Genomic DNA, 22,379 nt, shown 5'->3' on the forward strand with positions numbered 1-22,379 from the left:
TTAAATTAGGGACAAATAATCATCAACCACTAAGATTCCAGTTTTTGTCTAATCTAGAACAAATACATTACAATTTTTTATTTTAAGAAAAGTACAGTGTTCATGTCAGAAAGAGAGGTATAGGAATAGCCTATCTCTGTTATAGCCATATTATTACATTCTATCCATCCATCTTCCAACTGTTTGTCCAATACAAGGTAAGAGCAGTGATTTGGAGCCTAGACCAGGCAGCACAGGACACAAGATAGGGGTGCATTCTGAATGGGATGCCAATCTATTGCAGCACACATGTAAACACTTATGTATCATAGGTAATTTAGAGACAAAAGGTCACTGCATGTCTTTGCATTGCAAGCGTAAACCTGCGTAAGAGACCAGAGGCTGAGGTTAAACCCACACACTCACACATATCAGGCAGGAGTGCTAACTACTGCACCACCCATCTCTGTAATTTCCTGAACATTGTATGGAATTTTATGTTTTACCTTACAGAAAAATATAAAGCTTAAAAAATATAAAAATACAGTTAACTGTTGATTTTGAATATGCAAAAAGATATGAGAAAGATGCTGTGATCCTCCAAATAAAATTATCTTTTATCTAGCTGTGTTATTGTTAGAATTATGTACAGCTGCATACTACAGCTAATTTGCAAAGTATTTTACAAACACTTTAATCTACAAAATCTCTATTAAAAATTTCTCTGACGAAATGACATTTAAGAGCTTTCAGATCTTAGATCATTTTCCGGAAATACTGGAACATTTCTAAATTTATGTTGACAAAACGTAGTACCCAATTTTAGCCACTAGATGTCGCCATTAGATTGCCCGCATTTAATCCGGTATTTCTTCACAGCCCTAATGAAAAATATCTAATTTGGTAAGGAACAATTTGAGTCCATAGTTAGATATAAATTGGTATAATATTAGCTATTTCAATAACTAATATTCAAGGCGTGTTGCCTGTTATTATTCTTGAGTAAATGACATCTATAATCTAGTATATTACTGACGGGATGCTGGATCCACGGTGTAAGACCGAACATAGCCCGCGTGCGGTTCGCGTGCGCCGGGTCCGTTGAAACAGGGGCTGCCAGTATAGCGAGAAGCGGGCCTTTAATTACCCCCTCTGTCGCCCTCACATAGAAGCCGGACTCTCTATACGGTACTCGTTATTTTCCCTCCTTTTGGGGTCTTCTCCCCGACACTTCTCCCCGTTACCGTGTTAGCCCGGCTCAGGCCGTTCGCCCACGCGTGAGTTTTTCCTGGAAGGCGGCGTCGGCATCACACCGGCCGCTAGATGATGATTAATTAGCCGCATCTTAAGTTACTACTTATAGTTAGATATGTAACTTTAAAGACGACGTGCAGCCAGTTAATTTAATTTGACATATTAAAACGTCGTTAATACCTCGGACGTGAGTATCACAGACTAATGGCGTATCTATAGCCTATCTTGTATACTTACCTCACGACGGAATGCAGGGCTGACAACTCTCACGCATCTGGCGTGGCACTTATAGTACGATCACGCAGGGAACCTTACGGCAAGTCTATATTATTTCATTATAAACTTAAAATTATCTACATCAAAACGGTGGGTAGTTTGCAAACCCTACCAACTATCTTCAAGGTAATAAAACTGAACATATATGTAAATCCGTGTGCAGACTTGTCTCAAATTGAACATCTCTCTCCAGCCACCTGGCCGAAGTTGGCAACTCTGAAAGCGGCGTTTGGGACAAGGGCTGAGAAATGCATCATTGTACGGCACTATAATGTCGAATCAACATGAACCTGAAATGTAAGCTTGTTGAAGGCTGTCACACTCGAAAATATGTCTCGATGTCTTTCTGGAGGAACAAGACTATTATTTGAAAAGGTTACATGATATAGTGACGACAAAAAAGGGTAAAGATTAACAGCAATAAAAATAATTTATTTAGGCATTCTTGTTTTTAGTCCATTGGCGATAGAAATGTAAAGTACAGACAGCGCAAAACAATAGTTCTATATCTAAAATCGTAAGTATGCAGCCTTGATGAAATTTTCTAAAATAAGCAGAGCAAACCTTTTAAGTAAAGTCTCATTAAATTATTGCCGATTGAGGTGATTGAGTGACTTTGTCTCCTATTTTAATTTTTATTTTTGATTATATGTCTCACTAGATATAGTGCTTTACATAGTGGTGTCTCATTTATATTAACAAATACTATATATCTTCTATATAACTTCTCAGAGAAGTTACAAGATATATATTTTTGTTTTTTGGTCAAAGATTTAGCACTCACGTTGTTTGCCATTCTTTAGCTATATAACATGAGGTCAAGAAAAACTGTACAGGTAAAGTACTACTATTGGAATCAATGGCTCTTTTTTCCATTTTTTTTCCCCCAAGCAGGGGAAAGCTTACAACTGAGCTTACAAATCACTCCTGGCCGTATGAAATGGAAACACTCTGATTGCACCCAGTAGTGAATTCTTTAATTGGATTTTTCAGGATGATTGGCTTTAAAATGATTTAAGCATTTCTTCTTTAGACATCACACAGTGGATTTATTTTAGTCTGTGTGCTGCTAGCCATTGAAACCATTTCTAATTGTCATTTTACGCAAAATTTCACATTACCTGTGTCATTCTGATTAAATATATATGTAAGTAAATCGGTTGATAAAAAGCATAGCTATTGTTTGTTACAGAATCTCTTATCAAATTGCTAGAGTTATGACTGTTTTTTTAACGACACAGACATTGGTGACTATCAAATGAGATTATTTCTGATGGCTGCTAGTCAGGGCTAAGTTGTTTCTACCTCCCAAAGCAGCAGCACAGCCCAGAGGTGGACACACTGCAATGGAGGTCCCTGTGCCCCAGGTGAAAGGGCACAAAATATTGTAGTGTATTCAGTTAATTTACTTTAATTTAGAATTTTTAAATAGTGTTGATATAGGTTGGAGACAGTATCTCAGCTCCACACACATACATCATAGCTCAGCAAGTTCAGTTTATGGCTTCAGTGTAAGTGGAGGTCCACCCCCCCTTCAGAAAGTCTCTGAATGTGCCATCATCAGAGTCACTGGCCATTCCTGTGATTAAGGAGGTTAAATCAGAGGAGGAGGAACATACACCCCTGTCAGGGTCATTTGCAGATTGTTTCCACACCAGCTCAGGTCAGAACACTAAGTGTCAATGTAACAGTATTGCTGTTGTCTCCCCAAAAAAAGCCCCGTTTCTGTTTCTGGTTTTGCTGCGTATTTCCACCTGAATAATGCATTCCCTGCATGGCCTAACCATGTGAATCAGTTTTATTAATACCATGCTTAAAAACCAGTTTCTTTTACATGATAATCCACAATAAGCATTTAAGGATTCACAAAAGGGCTGTGAAAGGTGCAGTGGAATACAGTGCTTATCCCCCAGAGAGAACACTGCATTAAGATGTTTCCAGTGGATTACTGAAGGGCCTTGTCTTTTTCAGTCCCCATCCCAAAGAAGGAACCATTTGAGGTTACCACTTCAGAGAACAGTGACATGTGGGCTCTGCAGATCTTGAGCAATCCCAGGACACCTGTGACAGTGATGTCCATTGTGCAGTGTGCTGCCCAATCGCCAGGTGGAAAGAAGCTTGCTTCCCTACCAGGGAGCAATATGGCTATGCAAGGTAACCAGTGTTCCTTGCTTCTTTCTCACTAACCTGATTCTGAAAAAACTGCTCTGACCAGGCTTTTTCTAAAAATAAAAAATTGTAACATAGGTGTCCAAAGACTCACACAGACTGCCTTGACTGTAATAGGAATGCCCAGTGCTAAAAATGGTTAGAAATTTTGTGGGTACAGGATGAGCATAATACACAAAGTTTTCCATTAGATTTCTTCAGTATAACTGTTGGATTTGGACATCAAGATAAAGTATTGATCTGTTATTGAATGAGCTCAGGAGCATTCTCTGATTTTCTAGGGAACATTTGCCTGTATTTTTATGTTTGGAATCATGAATATGGCAATAAAAGTTTAGCTTTTAAGTATGTTTTGGTATGTCATTTAAGCATATTGCTACGTGACAGTATACATGTGCTTCTGGTTTTCTTTCTTTGGATATGTTTAAAATGAGCAGTGGGTGGCTGCCTGTTAAAATAATTAGCCTTTTTTGCTTGTGAATATTTTATGAAACTTTTAAGGTACAGTGTTTCACATTTTGGAAACAAATATGTATACTTTATTTTCACCATTGGTCTTAAAGTGTTTGGAAAATGCAAAATTAGTTTAGGGGGATAATGGGGGGGGGGGGGGATTCTATGTAAATAAAAAATAAGATCATCGATTCCTTTAAGGAGTATCTGCGTCTGTCTGTGATGTCAGACCAAGCCTTTGGGTTTTGACTTCATCCATAGATTCATTTGCAAGGGAGCTACACTGCATTCTGAAGCTTTGGCTGAGTCATACGCTGTCTCCAAAGTGTCAAAACATAAAAAAACAAGAGGCTGTTAGAAGCGGGGTGGTGGGGGGAGGTGGCTTAGTCTGGAAGTCATGTTATTGACTTCAAGGGGCCAGTGATGTCATAGTGATGTCAATGCCTTTAATTGTAATCACACATGTAATTGTCGATTGGGGAGTATTTGGTGTTGAAAGCAGAGTGAGAGGGTTTCTCCAGGATCTTTAAAGAACAGGCATGGCTGTAACTGGGGATGAGACTGAATCAGGTATGTTAGCACTTTAATTGTATGCTTTGGTTGTAATTATAAAGGAGCCTTAAAGAAATGCTTATACCCTCTACACTGAGTTTCAGATGTAATTGTAACTTTATCACGTACTGTTTTTCATTTGTTGCAATACAGTTCAATAGTTAGTGATGAAACTATTTAGAGTACACATTATGTTGTGTGTTAAAGGGAAAATATTAATAAATAAATAAAACTTACCCTGGTTATTTAATGTTGTCAGAAAGCTAATGTATTTTGCCAAAGATGGTAATTCCATGGGAGAAAGCTGGAGTTTACGTGCTGCAGTTTTGGTGTATTAAGAACAGAGCATAGACACAGCCTTTGTAAAGGGAGCTCGATGATCTTGAGAATAAATCTTGCTCGAATAAACAGAAATACAACAGTGCAGAATTCAGAAAATGTTGTTTAAAAACCCCAGACCCCAGATTTGTTTTCACGGGAGAAATCCGAGTGCAGCCTAGCCAGTTTAGTTCCCTATGTTCTCTCTCCCTCCTCCCTCCCTGCCTCCCCCCTCCCCGTGTGACACGCTCGAATGCACAGCCCATTCAGTCAGCAGAGGCTGACGTCACCACATTTCCTGGAATCAGACGCTGGCAGGAAAATGTAGACGCCGAACAGCAAATAAGATGTACATTGACGTCAGTCGCGAGTCATGCTGTGATTACAGGCAGCTTCTTTTGCACTGGCAAGATGGTAGCAGCCTAATCATTTGTTAGATAACTGGGTGTAAATTCATAAAGGCATTGTGAAGCACTTTAACCGATTTTCTGTGGCTAGCAATGAATTTTACATGATTTGCAAATATTTCTCAGAAAAATATAGTTTTTCTTATGAATTAATATCTGGAATTATGTGTAGCTGTTTTGTTGTACAATATTCTGTATGTACTTGTGTTTGATGTAGCAAAAACATTGTATGAATAAGAAGCTGTGAAAGTGAGTAATATTTAAATTTCTCTTGATGTATTTAATAACAACCAATGTCATCAGCCCACTCCTGAAAAATATTTTTAGCTGTGTTTTCTCATATTGTCATCTTTTAAAATCTTTTCCATGTCTGTATAAGGGGTGGAGATTTCACGCCCAATTCATTTAGGAATTTATATAAAATATGTTAATCCTGTTTTTAAATACAGGAGCAGTGTACAGTTTAACTGTCATCACCATTTTATTCTTCACCATCCTGATTTACAAAGTTTGCTGTCCTTGGGAATTCATCCCCATATTCACTCCCACACGCAGACTAAGATATGCATGCATTAACATTTAATGTGAGGGAGTGGTTTATGCCTTAACTGTGACCCACTGGATACCAGAATGACACCAAATGCACTTTGTCTGTTTTATTTTGTTCCTTTGTATGTTTTAATGCATTCACCCATTATTCATCATTTCAATATATTAACATTCTGGTGCTGTAATATTGCAGTCATTTTAAACTGTTTTAACTTGCCATTTTCATTGGAACTGGTTTTGCCAATCCAGTGCTTTGTCTTTTTTGTATAACCCTAATGAAGAAGAATTTTGTGAATGACCCGAGTTAAAAGCAAATGGCACTTTTCCACTGGCATACAGGAACTGAGCCGTACCGCAAAGAGGCATTAGTTACAGCGTGGTTCCAGCTTGCCTCAGTTTTCCACTCCAGAAGGGTAAAGGTGTTGCTAGTTTTGGAGAGCGACAGTGATGTAAAACTGAAGAGATGCTTATTTACTGTTCAAACGGTGTACATCATGATTTACTATACGCATTTTAAATTTTTACTGTGTGCTAATGTCCACTAGCATGTCTGTGAGAATTGCTGTCTTATGTTAGCATCAAACACTAGCAGAATTAGCATTCCTTTTGTAAATTTGCATTACGAATCTATCCCATTTAGCTGTTCTATAATATTTTTTTTAAGAAGGTGGTTGGAAATTTTCAGGTTCCAAGGTATCGGGAATGCACCAATATGTCATGATGTGCAATACTACTAATAATTCAATAATATATTGAATATACCTGTTTCTCCTTCAGATAATCAATGCGTATCGATGCAGAATACCGGTGTCTCTGTGCATTTCAACCAATCAAACGGTGGTGAAAAAACCAGCTTGGTTTGTTCAGGCTTTCGGGCATACAAATTGGGCTCTGTCAGCGTGCTTATGGCTGGAGTACGGCTCACATGATTTACAATGGAAAACCGTCAGTTGGCAGTTCGACTCGGGTTCGACTCAGTTCTTGGTGGCAGTAGGAAAGCGCTAAAAGTTTCTGCATAATGACTAGCTTAGGCTTGAATTGAGTACTTGGGGTTAAAACAAATTATTTTGGGGGGAACTTTGGCCCTGACTGTTTATTTGTCTCATTTCCAGCAGCCACCGGTGACATGTCAACCTATCAGATTTGCAGCCCTACCTCCAGCCTGCCCCATGGGATGGTGATGGCCTCATCACCGGGGTCCGTACCCAGCCCACAGCAGCTGGCTGAGGAAGCCACACGCAAGAGAGAGCTCCGTCTCATGAAGAACAGGTATGGACCCTACCTGACCAAACATGCCCTGTGTCTTTCCACTTGTTTGTGTCTGGCCCGCACAGTTTGCATGTTAATGCCTGTGCTCTGCAGAGCTGCCAGTGTTTAGGGCATAGCTGGTCACTGTAACAACGTGCTGTTTTGGTGTAATACGTTTCTCTATGCTTGTTATTCAAATTTCCATGTCTGCCTGGTTGCTGCCCAGTCTAGCTTCTACTGCTGGCTTTGACCTCATTTTAACTGCTATGCTTCTTCTGCTTCTTGTCCTGGGGTTTCATCCATGCGTGTAATTAATTGTAGTCTCTTCTGAAGACTGTTAAAAAGCATGTATTTTTTATTGTAATGGGATTGTTTTGATAGCTATACAGTATCTTTCAGCTTTCAGACCTTTTATATGTTACTCTATTCTGTTGGGGACAGATTAGTCAAGTTTTTTTTTAAATAATTTGTATAAAATATTTAGCTCTTTATATATGACTTTATTTGACTTCCATAATTTGTATGTAATGAAAAACATACCTGTATATTGAAGATGCCTTCAGTTTAGAGTACATTAATGTCTTTATGATGTCATTTGCATGGTTTGAGTGGCTCCTCCTGCTTTTCTGCTGAGACTCACTGGCTGGCATGCAGCATTAACTGTCTCCTCTGCTGCTCTCCACTAATCTAACCATTGTGATGGAGTTTGACTGTTGTTGGTTTCCAGGGAGGCCGCCCGGGAGTGCCGCAGGAAGAAGAAAGAATACGTCAAATGTCTTGAAAATCGCGTGGCTGTACTCGAAAACCAAAACAAGACTCTCATTGAGGAGCTCAAAGTGCTAAAAGACCTCTATTGCCATAAACCCGAATAACACTAGATTGTCTGGGACAAACAAAAGACTATTATAAGCATTTCAGAGTGTACAGTGCGCATTAACTGTATGGGGTTGAGGCAACACTTCTGTCTTCTTATGGCCTAAATTTTTGCAAAGACTTGCAGATTCAGTTGTCCACGATGGAAGATATTTCTGTTCAAACTCAAAGGAAGAGTCCCGTGTGTCAGTAACTGCGTGTTGCTCCTCTTGCTTGTACGTCTTGCAGGGAGGCTGCAAAAAAGAGTCGGCATTGGAAGAGGGAATACATGAAGTGTGTGGAATCCCGTGTTTGCATGCTGGAGGTCCAGAACAGGATGCTGAGTGATGAACTTGGTATCCTAAATGACATCTATGGTTTGGACACATATTAAATAAATGTCAAACACAAGGTATTATTCCTCAACTAAAAAATACTTTTAGGCGAGACTAGGAAGACTATGCTAATGTAAATATTTCAATTCTTAACTCAGTTCTGTACTAATGTTGTCTGAGGGCAATATTAAGAATGCCAGCATCATACAGAACAACCAGCAAATGTGAATTCAATTGTGCCACCTAGTTATGTGTTATGCATCAGATTTCTATATGTATGTTTTGGGCCATCTGTAAATTAACCATAAATTTTAAGTTAGTGAAGTATGGCATTCACACTGGCCTTGATTTTGAGGATGCCTGTAAAACCTGACTGTAAAAAAATCAGATAATTCAATTAAAAACAGAACATGCTATTTAACTATTCACTTGTTTACTGTCATTTTATTTCACAGCTCATTCATGCAATGTATAATTTTTGGTTGTCGACATTGTATCAGAATCAAAGTGGTTTATATGAGCATATTTGTTAATAAAAACTAATGCAGTCATTGTACACATTATAGAAGCACATTACTTGTATAGGATGGGTTGTATGAATGAATTGTGTGGAAATTGCTTCACATGCTTTCCTGAATAACAGACCGTAGTCTTCTTCTGTTTAGTTGTTTTGTCGCTTAAAAATCTTTTGTAACTTTGCTTTTCAAATATAAAAAAATATTTTGACACAGTTATGTTGTTTGAGCTTCTCTATTACTTCTAACATCCAGTCATTGTATATTTGTTTAGTTAATAAATGAAGCTGCTAATCTGAAAAAGAATACAGTTGTGGCCAAAAGTTTTGAGAATGACAAATATTGGTTTTCACAAAGTTTGCAGCTTCAGTGTTTGTAGATCTTTTTGTCAGATGTTTCTATGGTATAGGGAAATATAATTACAAGCATTTCACAAATGTCAAAGGCTTTTATTGACAATTACATATCGATATTTATGCAAAGAGTCAATATTTGCAGTGTTGGCCCTTCTTTTCCAAGACCTCTGCAATTCACCCTGGCATGCTGTCAATCAACTTCTGGGCCAAATCCTGACAGATGGCAGCTCATTCTTGCATAATCTGTGCTTGGAGTTTGTCAGAATTTGTAGGTTTTTGTTTGTCTACCTGCCTCTTGAGGATTGACCACAAGTTGCCAATGGGATTAAGGTCTGGGGAGTTTCCTGGCCATGGACCCAAAATGTCGATGTTTTGTTCCTCCAGCCACTTAGTTATCACTTTTGCCTCATGGCACGGTGCTCCATCATACTGGAAAAGGCATTGTTCATCACCTGACTGTTCTTGGGTGGTTGGGAGAAGTTGCTCTTGGAGGATGTCTTGGTGCCATTCTTTATTCATGGCTGTGTTCTTAGGCAATTATTTCATGGCAAAATTGTGAGTGAGCTCACTCCCTTGGCTGAGAAGCAACCTCACATATGAATGGTCTCAGGATACTTTACTGTTGGCATGACACAGGACTGATGGTAGTGCTCACCTTTTCTTCTCCGGACATTTTTTTTTTTCCGGATGCCCCAAACATCAGAGTAAAGTCCTCAGCAGTCCAATCCCTGTATGTTTTGCAGAATATCAGTCTATCCCTGATGTTTTTCTTAGAGTGAAGTGGCTTCTTTGCTGCCCTTCTTGACACCAGGCCATCCTCCAAAGGTCTTCACCTCACCGTGTGTGCAGATGCACTCATACCGGCCTGCTGCCATTCCTGAGCAAGCTCTGCACTGGTGGTGCCCCAATCCTGCAACTGAATCAACTTTAGGAGGCGCTTGATGGAATTTCTTGGGCCCCCTGAAGACTTCTTCACAACAATTGAACCTCTCTCCATGAAGTTCTTGATGATCTGATAAATGGTTGATTTAGGTGCCTTGCCTGTGAAACCTTTTTTTGTGCAAAGCAATGAATGATTGTGTGTGTTTCCTTGCAGGTAACTATGGTTACCAGAGGAAGAACAATGATTTCAAGCGCCACCCTCCTTTTAAAGCATCCAGTCTGCTATTCTAACTCAATCAGCGGACAGAGTGATCTCCAGCCTTGTCCTCATCAACACTCACCGGTGTTAACAAGAGAATCACTGAAATGATGTCAGCAGGTCCTTTTGTGGCAGGGCTGAAATGCAGTGGAAAATGATTTTTTGGGATTAAGATCGTTTTCATGGCAAAGAGGGACTTTGCAACTAATTGCAATTCATCTGATCACTCTTCATAACATTCTGGAGTATATGCAAATGGGCATCATAAACACTGAGGCAGCAGACTTTGTGAAAATTAATATTTGTGTCATTCTCAAAACCTTTGGCCATGACACTAATGTAATATTGTTCAATATCAGGTGGGGTTCTATTAGTCAAGATTTAACTTGAGATACTTTGCAGTCTAATTGGAAGTCATTTGAGGTGGCTTCCTAAGCACTTTATAGCTCAAACTCTCAGATCGGAGTGTGGGGCAAGTCTGACTGTTCAGCTTCAAGCCATGAATTAGGGCTGTGCGATATCAGATCGATATTATGTCATGCATGCAAAATAATCAGCAGGGCTACAGATGAAGGATGAAACATTTGGTCGGACGCTAGGTTTTTCGTACTAAACAGACATTTCTTTACACCCACAATTTGTTAAGCAGATTAGTAGTATGTCTAAAATATTAATGAGATTCATTTTGTAACACCCAAAAGTTAGTAATCAGTATAAACTTTTATTATGTTTATTAAATTAAGTTTGCGGGGCACCACACATAATACTGTTTTGGTATACAGTACTATGGTTTGGTATAGAGTACTGTGGTTTGGTATATGTCAGTGCCATATGCACTGAAGTGGTGGTGAAGAAAGGAACAGCCCACAGCCACGACATCTTTTAAAAGAGGAGATCTTCTGGATAAACAAGGTAAAAAGACGTCGGTGGTGTGGCGGTATTTTTTGCAGTTTAAAGTCCGACACGTTTATTAAAGCATAAGCATATGCCAAATTTATACTGATTAGGCCTACTAACTTTTGGGCATCATAACATGCCTCATTAATATTTCAGGCATACTACTAATCTGCTTACCAGATTGTAGGTGTATATAAACATCGGTTGAAGTTTAAATTTACTGAGTCCCAGTATACTGTAATGTTACATATGTCAGGACATACTCATAGATTTACAGATTTATTCTTAAATTTATGCCGTAGTGAATTTGTTAATTGATTAAAGTGTGGAATGAGGATTCTCCCCAAACCCAACCCAGTCTAATGCATCTATAGTTTGTCAAGCTACTAGATGTTTCCCGGGAGTTGCACACCTTTAAGAGGAGAGGGTGTAACCCACACATCAGGCGTACACTTTAAAGTAATTAAAGGTGCACTTTAATTATGGAACCATGTTAAAGAGAGATAGAGGTCATATTTCTTATAGAACTCGCAGGCAGAGTACAGCATTTGAACGGTACAGTTTATGACTGTAAAGAGAAATGAAACACTTGCCCACTCGACATTTAAAACTAGGCTGCCGGTTTCAGACAGTGGAAAGGAGACGGGGGGGGACTGCTGCAGTGAGGGGCGATAAGCTCAGCTAAAAGGCAGAATACAAACCAAATGTACGGTGAATACTCATCCCCAGCGTGAATGGTTTTAAGAAACGTTCACCACAATCAGGTGGTTAACTATGTTTATTTAAGTTAATACTTTGAGGTAATGTTCTGCATAAACTCATATTTTAAGGGAAATATACTCTCAGGGTTGCCAACTCTCACGCATCTGGCGTGAGACTCACACTTTCAGGTTCTCACGCAAGAAATCTTACAGAAAATCTATATAATTCCATTATAAACCTAAAATTAGCTACATCAAAAGCATTGGGGTAGTTTGCAAACCCTATACAGACTATTATTTGTTATTATTGTTATTTATTAAGGTAATAATGTCAGGGTCGGCTCGTGTTGTCCCAGTCTGTGTCCTTTTCCCCATTGTCCTAGTCTGTAGTGTTTCCCCTGCTCCCTGTTGGCTGCATGGCTCAATGAGCTGAGCATGTAGCTATCTGTTAACCCCTCTGTTGTGTGTTCAAATCCTGCCCCCTTTGTTTTTGTATTTTGTTCCCTAGTGTTTCATTTGGATGAGTTTTTCTAGTACAGTACCTGTTTCTGGTCATTTTTGTATTCAGTTTTGGTTTCTTGTTTTGAGCCTTAGTTATGTTTTTTTTTGGTTTTTGTTATTCCCAGTGTTAGATTCTGTTTCTTAATTGTTAGTTCTTGGTTAGTTCTTAGTTTCCGTGTTTAGTTCCTTTGAGTTAATTAGTTCCACCTGTTACCTGTTTTCCCAATCTTGTTGATTAATCTTACCTGCCCCTTGTTAGTCTTGTTACCCTTCTGTATTTAAGTCCCTGCCTCTGTTTAGCTTGCTAGTGGTTTGTTGTTGATTGTTTGTATTTTTGGAGTCCTGTGAAGTTTGATGTATACGTTTTGCCTGCCTGACCCAATTTTTAATTAGTCTGTGTTTATTGCCCGTTTACTTTTGACCCCTAGTGGTCCTTTATTTTGTAGTGCTCCCAGTGTTCTCTGTTTTCATTAATAAACCCCTTCTGTCCCGTGAGCCGCAAGAGGGTAGTCCACCTCTGTTCCCCGCCTGCCTGATGACACGCCCGCGCACCAAATCCATCCAGGGGCCTGTACTACGAAGCGGGGTAACTGGCTTATCGGGGTAACTTTGCGAGTAACCCGTACTACGAAAGGTGGATAGGTTTTAGTAGAGACATGTTGCTATGGCAATTTACGCTAAGTCTCAAAACTGCTCCGAGCAGTTTTTGTTCTTGGTTAAGTCGAGGTTTCTGTGTAAGCCAGCCCTATATGAGCACCGCCCCTCCCAATACAATTTCTCCGAAGACAATGCCGGCGTACCTGGATGATCCGTACGACATTGACGCGCGAATCGTGAGGGGTTCTCTTTGTTAATATGTATGAAATGGAGCAATGGCATATAATATGCATACAATGTAGTAATAACTATTACAGAGAAAGTTGTTCTGAAAACCCAAGGGGTGTGCATTGTTCCCTGTTGTCCACTGATCAAAGCACACTTCACTAGATGTGCCTGTCTTGTCTAGTTTTAAAGTTAATCCATTCATGTATTGTCGACTGCACAGTATACGGATACATTCGAACATTAAAAAATTAAAATTCGCATGTAAAGCAATCTGGGAAACAAAGGGGTGTGCAACAGTCGCCATGAGCCCAAAATACTAAACCACCATGTCATTACAGCTGAAAGGACCTATACTGTATTATATTAGCTATTAACATGATTTGGCACAAATCACAAAATGTTTTGAAGCGAAAAAATAATCGGTGTGCATCGATGCCTGGGTACTGGCCATCACAATTCTGTCATTAAAAACGCCCACTTTACTTCCGTAAAGATATTAAAGCCAGAAAACTGAATATGAAATATGAGGCTAACTTAACCGCAATGACAGGTTCCTAGTCGTTTTCTCACTACACATTTGCTTCTGTTTTTTCCAGTTGTAAATTATTTTATTGTTAAACAGTGGCTCACCTTCTATTAAGTGTCATATGAACAGACACCTTTTTATTATTAGCTGTAAAACATAGAAACACACTATTAAGTGGAGGCTAGACACAACAAATCTTTCATAATGAGTAGAAATATAAATACATATGTTTTTATATTTCATCTTGACTTGCTGCCATGCACGTACGCTTTCCACTACTATTGCATTTGAAATCGGATCAGTTAACATAAATTTACATTATGAGTAACATTACAGTAATGGAACTTCAGGGAGCATTACATTACTTAGCAGCATATAATAGGTAACTTCTGCATTGTGTCGCATCTGTTCGCCTCTGTAATTATTAACAGTATTTCAATTCTTTTCAGCAAACACTTCATTGTCTAATACTCGGTCGTGAGATATTTTAGACCACGTTTTATGACCATGAAAATGTACATATGCATTTTCTCCGTCGGCAATACAGTACGTTGCCAACAAGCCTGCCTGCAGTGGTATTGGACTTTCTTTACAGCGTTGATTTAAACTCCGGTTAACCACCGCTGCATAATTAGAATGCAGTCTTCCTCCGTGAAACATGGAGATCGCGCCATGAGTCAAACTGTGCCTTGCGCTGCCGAACGTGCTCCATTTATGTGAACGCGCACAATCTCCAATGCAGTTAACACCGATTTAACAAATCAACTTCTTAACTGGCGTCGTAGTACTGATTAGCCCCGACTGAGTAAACCTGATTTTGTCAACCTCGCGTTCGCAAATTACCTACGGGTTAAGTCTGATTTGGTTAAACCCCCTTCGTAGTACAGCCCACTGATCTTGCCTGTTATTTTCATTTGTTGCATTTAACTAAGTGTTGGATGATTTGGGTTTATGTATCATTTTAAAGGGAGTACTCAGTATTTTTTAAAACTTAGCCTATCCAAAATTGCCAAATAGGGTTTATTAAAAGGTTTAGGATAAATATGAAACAATCTAATATGACCGACTAATTATAGGTTGAACAAATTAAGATAAACAGTGGTACCTCAGAACTCGAACTTAATCCGTTCAGAACTCCGGATGGAATCCTAAAAACTTCGAGTTCTGATTGAATTTTCTCCATAAGAAACAATGGAAAACCAATTAATTGGTTCCCGGTCCCAAAACATTAGACATAAATGGGTTATTTTTAGCATTTAAACACAAAATGAACCAGATAAAACAAGAGCATATACTGTACCTAACACATCTAAGCACATTTATCAAAACAGCAATTTGTAGAGTAAGAAAATAAATGTATCCAAACAATGTGTAAAGTTAAAAAAACAATGTGTCCTGCCCCAATCGTCCGCTCTTTCCGTGTGCCACGCCCCTCGTTAACCCCTAGTGGAATCCTCATGTGATCAGCTGTTTCTGTTTGTTATTAGTCCTCTGTATTTAGTCCGCGTTTCAGTTTGTTTCCCCAGTCCGGTCGTTGTATTGTCCGTCTGCGTTTTTCCTGCCTTACCTGTAATTAAACTCCGTATTCCCCGATACCCTGACGTCTGCGCCTTTGTGTCCATTCTGTCCCCGCTCACCACGACAATATTATAATTAAATGTATTAATGGTTTATTATTATTAAAATAAGACATCTTTATTTTGAAATGTATTTTTATTATATAATTACTGTTACTGTCTATCATTGTCTAAATGTATTTTTACTGTCTAATTATATATGTATTCACCTAGTGTAAACATGCATGATGCTATCACAGCGAACGTGAGGCTGAGACTAAAACATTACCCCTTGTTTCTGCTGATAGACGTGCTGCGTGACTCATTTCCCCGCGCGTACAAGTTATCTTAGGTCAGCGTTCACGGTTTGAATTCTGAGATTCAGATCGAGCTCTAGGTAAAATTTTTTCTAACTGGTTGGTTCGACTTTTAAAAAGTTCGAGTTCTAATGAGTTTGAGAACTGAGGTACCACTGTATAAACTTTAGCATCAAGTAATTTAAGGTGAATTTAATTAAAGGCTGGTGGACCATCAAAAGAAAAGGGATAAATTACATCGCGAAGGTGAAATATTGCGAAGGTTATTTTCTGTCATGTTATGTGAATGTATACTTTGTTTTATTCTTTTATATAAAACTAACTGCCCGAAATATCTAGCTTGTGGAGTTCTGTGCATGCTGACACTTATTCCTACCTCGCAGCCGAACCTATTTACTGGTCCAATGCGCAGTTAATATATATTATACTAATTGTTAAAGGCACAGTTTGACGACTTCAAACGTGGTATTTAGCTCTATTTCGGGAGTCCCAAAGTGTGTGCGTGTATGGGGGGGAGTAGATCAGGGTCTCTATATAAATTGGGGGGCGTCCTTGAAATTATACAGTCATTGACAAAAGTCTTGTCACATAAGGACACAGTAACTTAAAAAGGCATGAAACTTTATTTCTAATCAATCAATTGTTACGATAAATGGATCAATTTAATGCCAAGGACTTTCACATTAATAACTGGCTGCAAAATGAAACAGTCAAAAAGTGTCCTGATGTTCACAGCTTGTTAAAGTCCATAACACCTGTTTTTGCAAGGACAAAAGTCTTGTCATGTCTTTTAATGATTCAACCAATCACAAATTAGAGGTTCACCTGTGACAAATACTGTAATTAACATAATCCCAGGTGTGTATAAAAAGAACCCCAGCACACCAGACCTTCACTTGAAGTGCAACCTGACTTCTGACAACATGCCAAAGATTCAACCACAGACCAAGTCTGCTGAGGTGTCAGACGTCATTATTGTATCCAAACATCAAGTGGAGAGGATTAAAAAAAGATATGAAGAAACTGGTGATGTTCATGACAAGCCCAGGTCAGGCAGACCACGTAAGACAACTCTTCGAGAGGACCGTTTGTTGCTTCGAAAGTCCAGGGCCAACCCTTTTTCAACTGCAGTAGAGCGACATCAGAACTGGTCACCAGAAACCGCTGTGTCTACAAGAACAGTTTCTCGAATTCTCGCACGCAGTGGTCTCCATGGCCGAATTAGTGCACAGAAACCAGCATTAATGAGAACCCAACAAAAAAAGCGTGTTGAATTTGCCAAGGCCCACAGCTTGCAGCAAGGATGGACAGTGGCAAAGTGGCAGAAGGTTGATTTTTCTGACAAATCATCCATTGAACTGCATACCAAATGCTGCAAATACTGTAGGAGACCTGTTGGAACACGCATGGACCCAAGATTCACCCAGAAAACAGTCAAGTTTGGTGGAGGAAAAATGGTTTGGGGTTACATCCAGTATGGGGGTGTTCGAGAGATCTGCAGAATGGATGACAGCATCAACAGCCTGAAGTATCAAGACATTCTTGCTGCCCATTACATTCCAAACCATAAGAGGGGGCAAATTCTGCAGCAGGATGGCGCTCCTTGTCATACTTCAGCCTCCACATTGAAGTTCCTGAAACTGACGAGGATCAAGGTGCTCCAGGATTGGCCAGCCCAGTCACCAGACATGAACATTATTCAGCATGTCTGGGGTAGGATGAAGGAGGAGGCTTGGAAGACAAAACCAAAGAATCTAGACGAACCCTGGGAGTCCTGCAAGACTGCTTTCTTTGCCATTCCAGATGACTTCATCAACAAGTTATTTCAGTCATTGCCAAGACGTATGGATGCCGTCCTCCAAGCTCATGGAAGTCATACATGTTATTAAGTCTTTCTTCCAAGGCACCATGACTTTATGTTCTGATGTTATTGTAGCATGTTTGTGTATTCTAAATAAAGTATATGTATAATTTCTACATTATTTTTGTATATGACAAGACTTTTGTCTAGGCAAAAGTTGACCTTTCTGTCCTAATTACATGACAAAACTCAATGAATGATGAAAAACTTTATTTTGGTATAATAAGCATAATCTAGAGGGCTTTGCCTTTCTTATAAGCCATTTCTGATTCCAACTGATTAACTACAGGTCAAGTTATTATTTGTTGTTCCTACAACTTGGTTAAGTGACAAGACTTTTGTCAGGCACTGTAGTATTTAACAGTATGAACAAAATGAAATGAAACATGACGATAGTTCGGTATAAATAAACTGATGTTGTCAGTGGGTGTGTTGACTTTTACATGACACATGTTGACATAATCACGTGTTAATAAATAAATAAATAGCCTGAGAAAAAGACTGATGGATAGGGCTCATGGAGGGTGAATAGTCACCTTGAGTTCATAAAACGCCCTCTAGAGAGGGCTTTTACCAGTTTCCATAGCAAAACATTCCTTGAGTCATCTTTGAGTGGAGAAAAAAACACACCGGCCAAGCCTTTGTACTGTACTTCCATTTTCACAGGTGTAAAAATGGTGCTCTCTAAAAGATGACCGATTCCAGTGTCAATCTTCCAAAGGCTGAACTACTGAGTCACCCACACCAGCATGAGGGCCTTCTCTGGGACTCTCATTTTAATCCTTGTCTGTTGGCATCTCCAGCAAAATTCCACATGTACCATGCAGAAGTGGATGGAGCTTCGTGAATTAGTGAAGGAAATGGGAACCTGGAACTGCGTGAGTGCTAACTCACACACCTCTACCTCTCAATGTGCATTAATTCGCCAGAGATCTGTCTCACCGTAACTTTAATGCCAATGTCTTTGTTTCAGAGTGGAGAATATTGCACTCCCAACAATGTCCAGGTAAGACAGCAACAAACACGATCGTGAACAAAACATTCAGTCTGCAGCAGGTGCAAACGCCTTATTCACAATTGACTACAATTCCCAGTCATGTAACTCCTGGTGATGGAACCTGAGAAAGGCGTGGTGCAGTAAGCAAACAGTATTCACCAAACAGTCTCGCCCTGGTATTCCAGGCCAATGTGAGACAAAAGATTCATTTGCAGCCGTTGGATTTATGTACAGACCAGATCTGAACTAACATATACTGTCTTGTTCTTGGGTAACTTTAAAACTGCACAGGAAACCTGTTTAACCACACTGCAGTGAAACCACTGGCTGCATCTACTGAGCAAATCCAATTGTGTAATGACTGGATTTTTTACGGCTCTTGGTTCAGTCAAACTGTACGGATTGCGCACTACAATGCTTCAGCGATGAACTATCCAATGTGGAAGACTACTGCCCAAACAACATCCGGAAATGGGTCATTACAGACATTCACTCACTGCTGTCTGTCGACACTGAGGACTGCAAGACCGTAAGTGCTTTTTGCCCATCAGCAGTGAATACATGCAAAAAAAGATTTCCTAGTTCATTTCTACCAAAAGTAATGTAATTGTTTTCTTCAGACACCGCAGTCTTGTCACACTTGCAACAGCTGCAAAGATCATACAGTGATGTCTTTTAAGAACTACACTGAAGAATTTCTAACTCTAATTCAAAAGGTGGTGATAAAAAAATATTATAATCATCTCTAAATAAAGGATTAGTGATTATGTTTTAATTGTAATTACTAACTTTTAGTTCTTCCTACGCGTATGAATCAACTGGATTCTAAGTGGTTTTTCAACTTTGAAACTGGACTTGAATGTACAGTGTATATTTATATTTGCATGAGACAAAGTGTCATGGTTTTTATAACTGGTAATATTTACAAAAAATTGTCATTTATTGAACTACTTGAACATATTTAGAAGCTCTCTATGTTAGAATTATACTTTCTGCCATGGGAGTCTATGGCACCCCAATTTGACACATTGATAAAAGACAATCCAAATTATTCGGTCACCAAATTTGCGGTCAATCCATCCATCTTTGTAGTACCACCATCAGGTGAAATTTCAAGATTTGTTTTTGCTTATAACTAGTGAACCATTTGGCCTAGATTTGTGATCTTTGAATCCTCTGAGCCTTTGCGTCATCCCGATTTCAGTTTACTCATCGCTGTTAATGTCCGCCATATTGGATTTTCCACCTTTTTGAGTTTTTCTGAAAACCTAATTTGGAAACTCATCCTAGGGTGTTCATCCGATCACCACCAAATTTGGTGTGCATCATCTAGAAAGGGCTGGGACCAAAATTTATTCAAAGAATTATGCTAAGTCAAATGCTATGGCTGCTGTTGTCCAATGACTTTGATGACAAAGTCACCAAACAGGAAACGAGGCCATATCTCAGCAACGCCAATTATGTGCAAGACCAGCAAAATGGTGTCATTCTACCACTAGCAGGTAAAAAATGCCTTGTGTCTGCTGATACTGTGAGATGTACCAAGGCTGATCCTTGGGAATTTACATGTCCAGCTAATTGATGCAGCAGCATTATTAAAAAATTAAGAATTCTCCACAGGCCACAAATTTTGTCCAATCTTCCTCAAATGTGTCAATTTAATACCAAGATGTAGCAGAGGGGGGTGTGATTTTCAAAGTCATTTGTCTGTCATCGTCAATCCGGATGTGTGACCATATCTCAGCAAAGCTTGAGACCAACCTTAGCACTTGTAATCAGGTCCACACCCTCAGGATGGGCAGCAAATTTTGTGTTATTTGACCATTGGGGGGGGAGGGGGGGGGGTGCGCTGCAATGTAAAGCAATGTATTGGCCTTACAGAAGTGGTTATGACTGGGGATTGTCATGTCCCTGTTTTGCCAGCAGATGTCACTGGCCTTCCCATATGCGCCTAATGCTTCCCAGCCTAGTGTCTCAGTTACTCACACCTGTCTCCCATTTATAACTCAATACCTGTGTATATATGTACCTATAACAGCATCTCTACATTGTCAGAGCTGTGTGTTCATTCCCACTTTTGGATCTCTACAATATCCTGTCCTCATCTAAATTCTGTTGACACTCTTGCCTTTTTTGCTTCTATACTAGCTTCTCTCTCAGATGTTACTAATCAAACCTGTCCTTCTGAGGTTCTCTCTACCTATACCCGGCTATACCTAATGCTCTTGGTGTCCACACTCCCATTAAGCGCAGCTCTGTCCCCTCCTCCCATTCCTCCCTACCTATACCTGGCTCTACCTAATGCTCTTGGTGTTCACGTTCCCATTAAGCGCAGCTCTGTCCCCTCCTCCCATTCCTCCCTACCTATACCTGGCTCTACCTAATGCTCTTGGTGTCCACACTCCCATTAAGCGCAGCTCTGTCCCCTCCTCCCTTTCCTCCCTACCTATACCCCGGCTATACCTAATGCTCTTGGTGTCCACACTCCCATTAAGCGCAGCTCTGTCCCCTCCTCCCATTCCTCCCTACCTATACCTGGCTCTACCTAATGCTCTTGGTGTCCACGCTCCCATTAAGCGCAGCTCTGTCCCCTCCTCCCATTCCTCCCTACCTATACCCCGGCTATACCTAATGCTCTGGTGTCCACACTCCCATTAAGCGCAGCTCTGTCCCCTCCTCCCATTCCTCCCTACCTATACCCCGGCTATACCTAATGCTCTGGTGTCCACACTCCCATTAAGCGCAGCTCTGTCCCCTCCTCCCTTTCCTCCCTACCTATACCCCGGCTATACCTAATGCTCTTGGTGTTCACGTTCCCATTAAGCGCAGCTCTGTCCCCTCCTCCCTTTCCTCCCTACCTATACCCCGGCTATACCTAATGCTCTTGGTGTCCACGCTCCCATTAAGCGCAGCTCTGTCCCCTCCTCCCATTCCTCCATACCTATACCTGGCTATACCTAATGCTCTTGGTGTCCACGCTCCCATTAAGCGCAGGTCTGTCCCCTCCTCCCATTCCTCCATACCTATACCTGGCTATACCTAATGCTCTTGGTGTCCACGCTCCCATTAAGCGCAGCTCTGTCCCCTCCTCCCATTCCTCCCTACCTGTACCTGGCTATACCTAATGCTCTTGGTGTCCACGTTCCCATTAAGCGCAGCTCTGTCCCCTCCTCCCATTCCTCCCTACCTATACCTGGCTATACCTAATGCTCTGGTGTCCACACTCCCATTAAGCGCAGCTCTGTCCCCTCCTCCCATTCCTCCCTACCTATACCTGGCTATACCTAATGCTCTTGGTGTCCACACTCCCATTAAGCGCAGCTCTGTCCCCTCCTCCCATTCCTCCCTACCTATACCCCGGCTATACCTAATGCTCTTGGTGTCCACGTTCCCATTAAGCACAGCTCTGTCCCCTCCTCCCATTCCTCTTATTGGTTTACTCCACACCTTCCAGCCCTGAAGGTAACTCACCCCCTCTATAATTTTCACTGGCAACGTGTCGCTTTCCATATAGAGTATAATGATGATTTTTAAGACCATGCGTGATCTTGCTCCCCAGGATACCACAGAACTCCCCCTCCATTATATACCTGCCCATTCCCTCAGGTCTGCAGGTATTGGTCTCCTAGTGGTGCCTCGCCTTTGCTCTTCTGTGGGCGGCAGGGCCTTCAGTTTTTCAGCTCCAAAACTTCGGAACTCGCCACCACAAATCAGAAATCAGTACCTATTCTCCATCTCTCTTTTTAGGCAGAACTTAAAAACATCTTTTTATTCAGTGGTTTACTTCTCATACT

The 22,379-nt window shown here is 40.3% G+C and overlaps 2 protein-coding genes across 18 annotated transcripts in view; both read left to right on the forward strand.

Moving 5' to 3' along the window:
• The first annotated feature begins 820 nt into the window (after nucleotides 1–820).
• On the forward strand, nucleotides 821–8,818 carry LOC111840758 (cAMP-responsive element modulator-like). Of its 15 annotated transcripts, none has more exons than XM_023805961.2 (6): nucleotides 840–882; nucleotides 1,703–1,806; nucleotides 3,048–3,172; nucleotides 3,481–3,663; nucleotides 7,070–7,226; nucleotides 7,933–8,448. In XM_023805961.2, the coding sequence occupies exons 2-6, from the start codon at nucleotides 1,781–1,783 to the stop codon at nucleotides 8,075–8,077; spliced, it is 636 nt and encodes a 211-aa protein (XP_023661729.2). In that variant the 5' UTR covers nucleotides 840–882; nucleotides 1,703–1,780; the 3' UTR covers nucleotides 8,078–8,448. The 15 variants fall into 15 exon arrangements, with proteins under 15 accessions (XP_023661739.1, XP_023661736.1, XP_023661729.2 ...); XM_023805960.2 differs by lacking the exon at nucleotides 840–882 and adding an exon at nucleotides 1,031–1,167; XM_023805963.2 differs by lacking the exon at nucleotides 840–882 and adding an exon at nucleotides 1,191–1,549 and having other exon boundaries at nucleotides 8,307–8,818.
• Nucleotides 8,819–18,561: 9,743 nt separating this feature from the next.
• ccny (cyclin Y) overlaps nucleotides 18,562–22,379 on the forward strand; it is a 46,153-nt gene continuing 42,335 nt past the window's right edge. For 2 of the 3 annotated variants that reach the window (XM_072713810.1, XM_072713815.1), the window contains exon 1: nucleotides 18,807–19,114. The gene's annotated coding sequence lies outside the window, so the exon portion shown is untranslated. Of the gene's footprint in view, nucleotides 18,595–18,806; nucleotides 19,115–22,379 lie in introns of those variants that run through there. The other variant, XM_072713813.1, reaches the window with a different exon arrangement.

This window comes from Paramormyrops kingsleyae, chromosome 1 (genome assembly GCF_048594095.1).
Source record: "Paramormyrops kingsleyae isolate MSU_618 chromosome 1, PKINGS_0.4, whole genome shotgun sequence".
In the NCBI taxonomy this organism is placed as follows: Eukaryota; Metazoa; Chordata; class Actinopteri; order Osteoglossiformes; family Mormyridae; genus Paramormyrops; species Paramormyrops kingsleyae.